Genomic DNA, 12710 nt, shown 5'->3' with positions numbered 1-12710 from the left:
ATTCACACAACTGAAATCGAAAGAGAACTGAAACTCGGAACTAACTCTGCGAACCAGGTTAGACGGTCTGATAAACCAAATAAAGGTGGGAAAAAATTGTGTTCTCTTTTATTTATTCCAGCAAATCATGGAAGATGCAACAAGCTTTAGGACAGAATAAAAAATGATTGTTAGAATAATGACAATATTCTTGAAAGGTATGCTTGGTATATATGCAAAACAACTTGACACAAAAATGATTTTTCTAAAAAAAATTAATAAGATATATTTTTCATTTGCATATCTTGATAGTCTTCTTTAAATGTGAGGTTTTATATATTCACGGGTCAAGAATTAAATCTGTGACTCAAATGATTATAAATTTATAAGAGACTCGAAGTCGAATATTTACGGCTTACATATATTGGTGAAAATGAAACAATGTTATTTTAGACAAGTTTGTTAGTTTAAGATTAATGCTTAATTTTCACATATATATTTTATTTTTTTTTTCTTTCTTTTTTGTATATTACTTTAGAAGCAGTGGCGGAGTGAGAAAATTTATAAAGTCCGAATAAAATTTCAATTGTAAACAAAAATCTCAGTTTTGAATAAAAATATCTCAGTTTTTCCATAAACTAACAACTAAAATAGCAAACAAAATTACCATAGCATGGGCAAGTGCCGGAACCGTAGATCCGCCCAGAGTAGTTAAACTTCAATTCAAAGGGAAAAAGATTCTAAAATTTCAATATCATTTGCTTTTATTCCTTGACCAATCCAAGAATTTAACATGGTGGAGACAATAATGATTAATAATCAACAATCGAAAAATATAAATTTGGTTGTATCTTAATAAAGCCATCTCATATTGCTTTCACTTTAAATTAGGGTTTCTCTTTCAGATTCAGTGTGTTGAAGGAGATAACGTGAGAAATTAGGTAGAAGAGATGGAGGGAGACAAAACTCGAAGAGTGTTGAGGTGCTCTTGACATGTAAGAGTTATTGGTGACGATATGGTCATGATCAATTGAGGATTTTGAACATATTTAACCTTAAAAATGCAATAATTCCTATGAAAAAGGTCGGATAAAATCCTATTTAATTTTTTAAATTAAAAAAAAAAGTGTAAAATTCTGTTTAAAAAAAAAAATCTGTACAAAAAACGCATAGTACTCCTTGTACAAAAAGAAAGAAAATACTCCTTTTTTTTTTTACAAAAAATGAAAAAAGAAAGAAGAAGAAGCAAATACTGACTCCTTGACAACAAAAAACACATAAAATAAAACCCTAAACCCTGCGATTGTTTGAACGAAGGAAGAAGAGAAGAATGGGAAAAGTTCCTCCTTCATTTCGTTCAGCATTATCCAATCCAAACTTGTTTAACCGATCTCAATTGGTTCCATCCAATTCTTCTCCCAAACCCCAATATTTTCCCAAGAAAAACCCTCCCCCAAAATCCCGTAAACCTATTCTTCCTCCAAAACCAAAATCCATCTCTCTATTCAAATCCCCAAATCTCCAAGACGCCAAAAATATCTTCAATTCCATCCTTAAAACCTCAAAAGCCGCCAATGATTCCCGCTTCCACAATTCCCTTCTTCAATCCTACGCTTCTATTTCCACCATTAACGATTCAATCGCTTTTCTTCTTCATATGACAAAGACTCATCCTTCATTCTCCCCTGACAAATCCACTTACCATATCTTGCTTACTCAATCATGCAAATCCTCTGATTCCACACTTTCCCCAATTCATCAAATCCTAAATTTGATGGTTTCTCATGGCCTCACTCCTGATCAAGTTACTGTTGATTTATCTGTTAGGGCACTTTGTTCCGCTGATCGTGTTGACGATGCTGTTCAATTGATCTTAGAATTGTCTTCCAAGCATTGTTGCCCTGACATTTACACTTTCAATTTCCTTGTTAAGAATCTCTGTAAGTCTCGCACTTTGAGTACTGTCTATAATTTCATTGATGAAATGCGTACTACATTCGATGTCAAGCCTGATCTTGTTACTTATACTATTTTGATTGATAATGTATGTAACACTAAGAATTTGCGTGAGGCAATGAGGTTAGTGGAGATTCTCGATAAGGAAGGTTTTAAGCCGGATCGTTTTCTTTACAATACAATTATGAAAGGTTTTTGTATGTTGGGTAGAGGGACTGAGGCAGTTGAAATTTATAATAAAATGAAGGAGAAAGGGGTGGAGCCTGATCTTGTAACTTATAACACTTTGATTTATGGCTTATCAAAATCTGGACGGGTCTCGGAAGCTAAGAAGTTATTGCGTGTTATGGTGGAAAGGGGTCATTTCCCTGATGAGATAACTTATACGACTTTGATGAATGGGATGTGCAGGAAAGGTGAGACCTTGGTTGCTTTAGCATTGTTGGAAGAGATGGAAAGGAAGGGCTGCACTCCAAATTCGTGCACGTATAATACGCTGTTACATGGGTTGTGTAAGTCTAGGATCTTTGATAAGGCCATGGAATTGTATGGTGTGATGAAATCCGGTGATTTGAAGCTTGATATGGCTTCTTATGCTACATTTGTCAGGGCTCTATGTAGCGTTGGTAGAATTGCAGATGCTTATGAAGTGTTTGATTATGCAGTTGAAAGCAAGAGTTTGACAGACGTTGCTGCTTACTCAACATTGGAGAGCACGCTTAAATGGTTCAAGAAAGCAAAAGAAGAAGGCCTTCAAGTTTAATCGGTAGGCATAGTTTCTATTTTGCTCAAGGGTTTTGTCGTTTTTGTCTGCTGAGGTTTTGTTGTATAGTTGCCACCTTAGTGCTTTGGGCACCATTGAAACACATTATTATTATTATATCCTCAAATTTGCGACTTACCTCAACATTCAATATATTGGAATAATAGCTTGTCTTTTTAATTTTGGTCTTCTTTTGAAATACAAAATTTAAGAACAATTGTTATATCCTGAGATTTTTCGACAACTTCGCTGTTGGTTTAACTTTGCAATAATTCAGAAGGCTCGTAGTGGCCATAGTTACATACAATTAGATTATGTTATCAACTTAATACGGTCTGCTTTTTTGGGTTTAACTCGGGAAGTCTACAAACTCTATCGTCTTATAATGTTTGATTTAATACTAGATGCAACTATTTCATATATTGTTATATACCCTGTAGTTACAATAGATGATATGATACCCTTCCTATTCCCCTGTTTTCTCTTTAATATGCTTTTTATCTCTCTATAAAGAATGTTAATGGGCCGCTGGAAGTGCTGTTGAAGCTTCGTTTAGAGTTCATTTGGAATACCTGTCTAGAACATTTGCATTGCTGGATCAGCTGGGTTTAACAGAGTATGTCCGGTCTTTCTTAATGATTACAAAAGTCTGGTTGAATCTAAGACGAGCAAACATATTGTCTAGGTCTTTCTTGCTTTGCTGCCTTAAGCTTTTTAGTGAAATGTCTGACATTGTGTTAGAGCTTAATTGACTAATTGGCAGTTTCTATTTTTTGTGTATTTCCTTAAGAAGTTGGATGAATATAGCTCAAGAGTGAGTGTGGTCTTTCCCGTTTACAAAATTTGGTACTTCCAAGTGTACACATTCCACTGTATAAACACTGCTACAGTATGTAGTGCTTCCAATGTGATACTTCTTTTATTGTCATCTCTATTCTAAGCGAAACTTTAGGTATAAAGTGTTTCCTTACTATTGATATTCAAGAATCCATTTGTTACTCGTTGCTTCATGGCTTCATAATTTATTTATTTTAAGTGATTGTCACATGTATTTTAGTTTCCTATCCTTTTAGCAACCATAACAGTTAAATGCACATATCTGGTGCAGGAGGTTTGTGTCAATGCTGGCAAGGATGTAGAAGTTAATTTCAAAGGTTACAGTCCTTACTCAATACAGTGCATTCCAAAGCCGCTAATACAATTTTTGTATGTACTTGATTACAAGTATAATTTTCCCAGTTTTTTCTGTAATATTTTGTTCCAGCGAGCCCCTGTAAGCAGTTATTTTTAATTTATCAATATTCATTTCAGTGTCATACGCTTTTCTTGTACCATTGTATTTGTATTGTCTTTGTATGCGACGCGCATATAGATATGAAATCATAAATACTTTTTCAATCATATAAGAAAGATGATTGAGATATGAGGAGAGGAAGTTAGGATACTGGCTCTTTGTGCTTGTGTTTTCTTTTTTGTGTTTGTGGCTGTGCATGAGAGAGAAGGAGATATAAACTTCTATCATTCTGCCTATTTGTTTCATTTCTTGCTTTTAATTTGCTTTAGCATGGGTTGGATCTTTCATTTTCCTCTTTTCTTTGTATTATCTTTTCTCCTCTTTGCTATTGGGATTGGACATTTCTAAACCAACAATTTAAAACAATTAGGAACTGGAACCAACCTGAAAGCAAAAGTAATTCAGGACGACATTACTGATTGTGATCAAAGAATGCGTTTTTTAATTTTTAAAATGTAGTATTATTTATTTTGAATACTATGATTTTGAGTAGCTGGATTCCGAAAATTAGGCATTCTTTGAATCTCTAATTTTATATGAAAATAACAATTGCTTTAAGTTTTGGTAGGTTAAGAAAAAAGCTAGTCCACATTTGTAATAATTACCTTTCTCCTAAGCTAAACAAAATTAGATGGGGTTGAAAGATGTACGTTGTTAATTGCTTTGTGTAAAAATTTGATCTGGAAAAAGCTAGCCTACATTTGTATTTTACCTATCTCGTGTGCAGCTTTCAAGTATCATAAAATTCGATCTGGAAATAAAGTAATTAATCCCTTCTGTCGTGTATTCCCGATTAATGCAGCCTCATATGCTTCCATTTAGGTTTTTAGTATTAAGCGAAAGGTTATACCTATACCTATGGGGTTAGGTTAATCCTACTCCACTAGTACCAATAGATGCTAGCATGTTATAAAACAAACTAATGAAAAAGAGAAAAAAAATTCGAAAAATAGATAAGGTGGGGGAAGTCAAGATTTAACATGATTTGAATTTTTGGATGAAGCACAAAAATAAAACAACTAAAACTATCTTCACTACAAAAATGTCAAAAATACTATATCATTTTTTCACACAAAAACTACATTTTTAAAAACCTATATATCATCATTTTTTACACACACAAATAGTCAAGCATTTTGTCAAATATTTGGAGCATTAAAACTACATTCAAATTTCAACAAAATCTAACTAAATAACCTTACAATATCCTTACAATAATCATATTTCACAAGTTTCAAACAACAACTAAATAACCTTCCAATAGAAGTTATCTTCCAATACATCCTACTAAGAACATTTTTGATAATTTGGAAGACCGCGAACAATACAATCGAACAATACGAAGAGAAAAGAGAAAATAATAAATAAATAAAAAAGTTAAGTGAGTTGAATCAAAGAGCCAAAAATGTTTCCAAACAAAAAAAAAAACATAGAGCCCAAACTAGTTTAGGGTTATAATGAAAATAGAATTATTTAAAAATAAAATAAAAAAAACAAAAAAACCAAAAAAATTCCAATGTTAGAGGAACCAGTGTGAAACACATTTAAGTTTCGTTCGTTTTTATGTTTCTGTTATCTTGATTCATTCATTGATTGATTCATCCATGGCGTCTTTTCATTGCAGTCGACGTCTTTTCTCGATCTCTTCCTTTAAATCAGCTTTCAGAGTCAGACCCACCACCACCACAAACCATTCTCCTCACCGTCAATTCTCACCCCTTTTCATCAGGTAACTAATCTCTAATTTACACACCAAAGTTACTTACTTTTTTCATTTTCATTCATACCCACAAACCTAATTCTATCAAAAATTTCTCCTTTATTATTATTATTACTATTATATGCGTATGTTATATTTTAGTGTATTGCATATTGTGTTCAATTATTCAGCATTTCTCTATTTATATTTTGGGGATTTTCTAATGATATGAGAAATTGATATATTTAATTAACAGAACCAATGTATACCAGCTAGGAAGTGTGCAATCACTTTTGCCTCTACATAGTACAGTGGCCAGTTCTAGAATGGTATCATATCTTAGCATTGATTCAAGGAATTGTCAAGCTGTTTCACAGGTTACCCTATCTTGCAACCATCCTGGACCCTAGCTTTTCTTTCTATCAATTCTTGTCTATTTCCTTGTAAAATCTCAGAGGAAAATTAGATTTTTTTTTTTTGTTCATGAGGTTTTCACAACTCCAATAACATGTACATGTCATTGGAAGAGAAAACAAACAATGATGTTGATTTAGGGATCAGTTGTGTGTGAAGTTTGTGTATTAGTATAATGAGTTTAGCCTCAATTCTATTTATTTACTTACTACTTCATAAACCATATGCTCAAATAGATTGATTTTACTTTGGACATCCTCATTTTGAATCTTTCATCTTATGTATTCCCTTTAATGTATTGGTGTCTTAATTATTCAACTAGACATTGTCACCTCAATGTAGAAGCTTCATTCTCAAGTTGAGTGAACTAATGTGTATTTTTGAACTGAAATTTAATTCCACAATGCTATTTCTAAAGATAAACATATATAGGAATATTTCATTGTCAGATAATTGGCTATTCGTTCATACAAAGCTTTTATCTTACTTGTTTTAAGTATACAGATTACAGACCCCTAGTTAGGTGATTAACTTTAGAAGATCTTAGTTAATGATTTTTAAGTTATCATATAGATCAACCAAACCTGACAAACATAGGTCTTTCAGACCATCAAATATGACCAAGTGGCTGCTGGCTTGCTAATTGCTTCTCCGCCACTCCGAGTGTTGACAAACATAGGCCAGTTTGTGAAGGATGGTAGCACCATAGTGTTTTATGGCGCATATGGCTCTGCTTAAAATGACGGGTTTTTGGTTTTCGGTGATGGTATGTCGTCCACGAACAATAACACTAATCCTACTAAACACTGAATATCATGCCATTTTCTTTTCTTTCTGGGATGAACACAGAAGACCACAAGTGATTCCTTCAGTTACCTCCCTCGTATTGACTGTGATGAACACACGACAGTCTATAGAGAGGAGAAACTGCTAAAATGAAAAGACGACATTGAAAAGAGTTTTGTGCCTTTTAGGGAGATATCTCATGTGGTCTATAATAGACCAGTGCTTGAAAATACACAAAATTTATAACAATTGACGTTGACACTTTTAAGATTTTTAAGTAGAAGTTTGTTCATCTGCCTTTACACCTGCGATAATGAAGAAATTAATGTATGATTGCCATTTCATTTGCTTGACTACCAAATGAAGGTCAAATGGAGTACTCCTCCTTGCCCTTATCTTGCAGCAAATTAAATTATTAATCAGAAATTCAAATTTAGTTTAGTCAGTGCTTTCATGGTCATGAATTAAGGTATCTTCATTAATTTTATAAACAACAAAATTAAACCATATCTATAAATTCAAGCTTTATATCAGCTGCTTTAGTTCTTTAGGAAGAATCCTAAGTACTAAACAAGAAACGTCCATAGGAAGTGAAGCAGAAGAACTGAGCTATACATGTCTGATGGAATTGTCAGAAAAAACTGAAGAGAGAAAATCTGCTGGTTAGTTTTTCTCTCCGAGAAATGCAGCGGAGAAACAGCAAGTGATAACACCTGTCTTGGATGATAAATTGGTGTCAGCCATGCTATGCAGAATAGTAACTTGTGCTTTTAAAACATGCAGAAACCACTGCTCAAATGAGTTGGAATCAAGCGTTATCTGCACTACTACCTTGCTTTTTGTTTCTCTATCTATGAATTTTTAAACACTGTTTCATACTAGATACATGATAAGTTGTTTGAATGAAATAAGTAACTGCAAAAAACACATATTAAGTGTTTAAAGATGGCTTCACATTAGATGCTTCTGAAAATTGTATGCGAAGACATTCATAAAAGATGCATAAACTTCATTTAGGGGACTCCGGTCAAGGCAACAAATTCCACACAGTTGCTTGGCGTAGGCATTTATTTCATGGGTTCTATAAGTTTTGATGGTTGAGCTATGCCCAATTTTTCATTGTTGTAAAATTGCTTGTGGTGGGAGTTATATAAGAATTGTGGTCCAATCTGATTCAAAAATAGCTTAGGGATTAATTCAGCATGGTGGTTGTGATACGCCTAAGTTAAAGTTAGCCATGCTATTTTTGCAACTTACAATAATCAAAGTTTATTGATGGATGCATATTGTTCTCATAGTAGCAAATCAAAGGGTTTTCCTTCTTTTATCAAAAAAAGGAAAAACAAATCAAAAGTTAACCAATTATTCTTTAGTTGGGAGTATGAGTTTTATTTGATTTTAATGCCTTACTGATTGTACTTGTGCCCAGTTTCTCATGGAGTTTGGTGTATTTTTGGGGTTAGTCCATTTTATCCATACATAAAGTTAGGAATACCAATTTGTCTTCCTTAATTACTATTTCTACCTTGTAAGTCTCATAGATTTTTCGATAGAAATTAATCATTGTTAAACTATGATAAAAACTTTATACATACATCATAGTAACTCAAAGGAAAATAGTATTTCTTAATTATTTAATTAGCATTTCTCAGAACATATTTCTTTGCAAGATTCTTATCATTTTTACGAATACTATATTTTGATCACAAGTTTAAGTAATCAACTCATGTAAAACAAATTAACATAGTGCGACAAAAATAGTAAATATTTAATTCTCTTGCTTGACCTTATGAACTAGAATCTTATCTTTAGCAAAGCATATGAAATATCATATATATATTTTAGAGAGATCAACCATTAAATAAATCTCAATTTTGTCAAATGGTTAATTTTCACATTCACGTGAGTATACCAAGAAAAACATGTCACCACACTCTAAAATCATCATGCAGCTGGTTCTTCTGGCGACGGAGCTCCGACACTTTCCGGCGAGAGTTTGAATGCTCACTCACCACAAACGTTGGACTCACTGCAGATCTATATTCTGGCCCGAGTCGACTCGATTTATACCTCACTCCGTAAGCATTGCACAACGTATTTGGCCCATTCGGTCCGGTCCTCCATTGCGACGTCTTCTTTGACGAGATTGTGATAAAATGCAAAACATAAATGTTCCCCTAACTTGAGCAAAAATACAAACACATTTCTAGCTTATTAGTAATGTGAGAGTTTTTCTAGCTTATTACATAAATGAATCATTTTAGTTAGTATGAGAATTTTACTTTCAGTTTTAGAACAATCTTGTTTTTTCCCTTCAAATAAATATAAATGAAAGTAATGTGAGAGTTTTTGATCTATGGTGTGTTTTGGAGTGTCAAGGAATGAGAATAAATTTTTTTCCAATTGATCATATTCATAGAGAAGAAACAATAGAAATAAAAAAGTGACATAAAAAAAAAAGTAAAATATATTGGATTTACACAATTTTAAATGTACGAAAAAAGTGAAATCAAAGGTGAATGGTGAGGTGGATATGCTAAGAATATTGGTACTATTGAGAGTGGTTATTTAGCAGAACTCTGGATTGTGTATGAAGGGTTGCGTTTTGTTCGAAGGATGAGGGATTTCAAGCTATAGAGTTCAACGTGGATGTCGTTGTGGAGGTTGTGCAAGGAAAGAATAGAGGAAGCTTGGTGGGTGGAGGAGCTATGGTCGGAAGGATCCGCCGACCAGTTGAGCTTGATTTGAAAGTGATACTATATCATACATATTGTATTGCAAGAGTAATCAATGTGCGCTAACATTGGATGTGATATATGAATACATATATGTACATTTTTGAGTCATGCCCTGATCAGATAAGTCATTTGAGAATCACTTTTCCTCATGTAATTGCATTATATTGTAGTCTTCTTTTTCTCGGACTTTATGCCTTCCTTGTAATAGAAAAATAGTAGAATTATAATCAAACGTACACCAAATTAGAGCTGTCAAAATGGGTCGGGCTATTGGGCTGGCCTATTAGGCCTATCGGGCCAGACTTTATCGGGCCAGACTTTAGCGGGCCGGGCCTTATCGGGTCAGGCTTTTTCATGGGCCGTCATGGGCCGGCCCACGGGCTTCTGGGCCGGCCCCTTAAAATATTTAAAAAATATTTTAAAAAATTCTATAATTTTTTTATTGTTATATTTTGATCCTATTTTTACGCATAAATTATATATAATCTTTTTTTATTAGTTTTGTCGTTTTATTATTTTTTTTAAAACAAATTATCGTTTTATTGTTATTATTTGTGTTTTGTTCCTATCTATAATCTGTTTTATTCATATTTCTAAGCATATCATGTTTTTATTGTATTTATCTTATATTCTTTCTATATTTTTTTGTTGTGAAATTACAATGAAGGATATAAAACTTGGAATATAGTTAAAACTACTAAGGATAAATTAGTAACTTTGGTAGTAATTAATTTGATTATATTAGAAGTAGATATAAAATACTGAGATACGAGGTGGAAATCTATACCTATGTATAAAGAGGATACAAAAAAATTTGGTGTGAACTTTTCATAATAATAATACCCTTAATTTTTTTTTTGGGCAGCAAAAAACTTTTATTAACAAACTCACCATAACATAAGACGCGTCTTTTTTTTAGCTGTAAAAATCTTTTATTAACAAACTCACCAAAACATAAGGCAAAATAGAAAATGTGGATCACACAAACTGACACTGGCCGCTAATAATAATAATAATAATAATATGACAAAAAACTTTTTGGATTATGATGAGATTATTTGTTAGAGATTTGTTTGTTTGTTTGATGAGGATAAAGAGGATGATATTATTGTTTGGGAGATTATGTGAGAAAATATAGGGATATTTAGATATAAAATAAATTTAGTACTAGAATCTGTTTTTTTTTTTCAAAAAAAAAAACTGAAAATTAGTGGGCCGGTCCATCGGGCCATATAGGCTTTTACTTATTGGGCCGGGCTAGGCGGGCTGGGCCACAAAGTTAACGGGACAGGCCGGGCCAGCCCCTTTATATGAACGGGCCCCCTCGGGCCGGGTCGGGCTGGACCGGGCCGACCCCTTTGACAGCTCTACACCAAATACACAATATCATAATATTTTAAAACATAAGGTCGATAAAAAACGTCTTATGACATTCTACTACCAAAATAAATAATGACAATATGATATAACCATTTTTCCCTTGATGTCATTCTTATATTATCCACAAAACAAGTTCAAATTAATTACTAATATTTATTTTCCTTCACACTTTTTTTGTTGTTGTTGAAGCCAATATAATCAACTCATTTCATTAATAATAAAAGGTTCAAAACAACGAGATATATAATAAAAGAATGTGCGACTAGATCAAGAAATGACCGCTCTAGCTAAAGTGTGAGCTGCCATGTTTGTTTGTCGCTTAGTGAACTTAATCTCAAAATTTGAATTACAATGTAACAAAGACTTAATTGACATAATAATAGAGCTCAATTCTGATACACTATGCACCACAAGTTTGGAGTCGCTTTCAAACATAATGTTGGATCACCCTCTAATAGAAGCTTCACAGATTGCCTCCAATAAAAAGGTCACGGCTTCACATTCCAAAGTAGAGAGTTGGTGCATACTTACATTCGTACTTACAGCTATAAAAGCACCGTAGGAATTACGAAGGCACCACCCCCAACCCGTACGACCAGATACATCATTGAAGCTCGCATCGGCATTACATTTTTGCCATCCAGAACGGTGTTGTTGCCATTGCAGCTCGGCTGGTCTGCTGTCATCTGAACGGTGTTGCTACTGTCTTGTATTAACAGCTTTGTTGTGACCAAGCCCGACCTGCTTGTTTGCAGGAAGCGCGCGCTGCAAGTTGCCTTGCCTTGCAGCTTGCTAAGTTGACTGGTTTACTTGTGTTGCAATCCATTGTACTCTTGCCTATAAAAGACACACTTGTGAATAAATAAACCAGTTGATTACCCTCTAATAACCAACAGACATAAACATCCACCAACCACAAATATGAATAAAACGATGGATTTGACGAGGATTTTGAGTTAGGTGGTTGGAGGGGGTGGTGGTTTAGAAAAGTTTGATTTTATTTTTTTGGAAATTGTTGATATAAAGGGGAAGATCGTGTCATATAGGGAAGAAGTTCACTATTTTAAAATGCGGATTAGCTGAAGGTTCAAACCAGAGTTTTATTTCATCTGCATGACATTTGCAAACATTGAAGTTTTGGGTTTGAAAAACGATCACTCGCCATGCAACCTGCAAAACTGAGTTCATCGCCAAAATAATAATAAAAAAAGATATTTTGATCATTGGGCGCGTGTCAAATAGTGAAAGTGCGAAAAAAAGGAAATTACTTTTGCCACCCTACTGATTCTAGGGCGCGCTCTACGAAATTACCATACTACCCCTGTTCACTACTTAGCACGGAATACTGTCCGAATTTAAGTGACGGACGGGTAAAAATTCCTTAGTTTTTGAACCAATTGAGACTTTTTGCTTTATATATGAAAGTTGTACTTCAAATGTGAGACTTTCATTACTATTCAGGATTAAGTTCGCTACTTAAGTAGCGGACGTGTAAAAAAATGAGATTTTGTTGAGTTGAAAACACCCTACCAAGATTTTTATAACGTCCGCTACTTAAGCAACAGATGTCATTTTTTACACGCAGGCTACTTAAGGAGCGGAAGGGTAAAATGGGAAATTCATAGGACACGCGAGTAATCGATAGGGTGGTAAAAGTAAATAAAAAAACCCTAATACATACCCAATACCCAACTGAAAAAG

General features: G+C 33.7%; 2 protein-coding genes across 4 annotated transcripts; both read left to right on the top strand.

Moving 5' to 3' along the window:
* The first annotated feature begins 1168 nt into the window (after nucleotides 1–1168).
* LOC123884210 (pentatricopeptide repeat-containing protein At2g17670) lies at nucleotides 1169–4228 on the top strand. 3 transcript variants are annotated; one of them, XR_006800711.1, is made up of 4 exons: nucleotides 1231–2701; nucleotides 3212–3314; nucleotides 3489–3650; nucleotides 3807–4228. XR_006800711.1 is itself a non-coding variant. In XM_045933258.1 (2 exons), exon 1 carries the CDS (start codon nucleotides 1310–1312, stop codon nucleotides 2696–2698), a length of 1389 nt encoding a protein of 462 aa, XP_045789214.1. In that variant the 5' UTR covers nucleotides 1169–1309; the 3' UTR covers nucleotides 2699–2701; nucleotides 3807–4228. The 3 variants fall into 3 exon arrangements, 1 of the variants encoding a protein (XP_045789214.1); XR_006800712.1 differs by lacking the exon at nucleotides 3489–3650; XM_045933258.1 differs by lacking the exons at nucleotides 3212–3314; nucleotides 3489–3650 and having other exon boundaries at nucleotides 1169–2701.
* A 1240-nt stretch (nucleotides 4229–5468) lies between these two features.
* LOC123884209 (protein NONRESPONDING TO OXYLIPINS 2, mitochondrial-like) lies at nucleotides 5469–6513 on the top strand. Its single transcript, XM_045933257.1, has 2 exons — nucleotides 5469–5721; nucleotides 5948–6513. Exons 1-2 carry the CDS (start codon nucleotides 5597–5599, stop codon nucleotides 6099–6101), a joined length of 279 nt encoding a protein of 92 aa, XP_045789213.1. The 5' UTR covers nucleotides 5469–5596; the 3' UTR covers nucleotides 6102–6513.
* Nucleotides 6514–12710: the final 6197 nt, after the last annotated feature.

Source organism: Trifolium pratense, linkage group LG5 (genome assembly GCF_020283565.1).
Source record: "Trifolium pratense cultivar HEN17-A07 linkage group LG5, ARS_RC_1.1, whole genome shotgun sequence".
Taxonomy (NCBI): Eukaryota; Viridiplantae; Streptophyta; class Magnoliopsida; order Fabales; family Fabaceae; genus Trifolium; species Trifolium pratense.
Note: the sequence above shows the minus strand (reverse complement) of the source record. Positions and strands in the feature narration are given on the sequence as shown.

Excerpts from the sequence above, each read along its gene's own strand:
- LOC123884210 (XM_045933258.1), top strand. The coding sequence starts at position 1,310 with ATGGGAAAAGTTCCTCCTTCATTTCGTTCAGCATTATCCAATCCAAAC.
- LOC123884209 (XM_045933257.1), top strand. The coding sequence starts at position 5,597 with ATGGCGTCTTTTCATTGCAGTCGACGTCTTTTCTCGATCTCTTCCTTT. Across the intron at positions 5,722-5,947 it reads TTCTCACCCCTTTTCATCAG|AACCAATGTATACCAGCTAG; the intron begins GTAACTAATCTC and ends TTTAATTAACAG.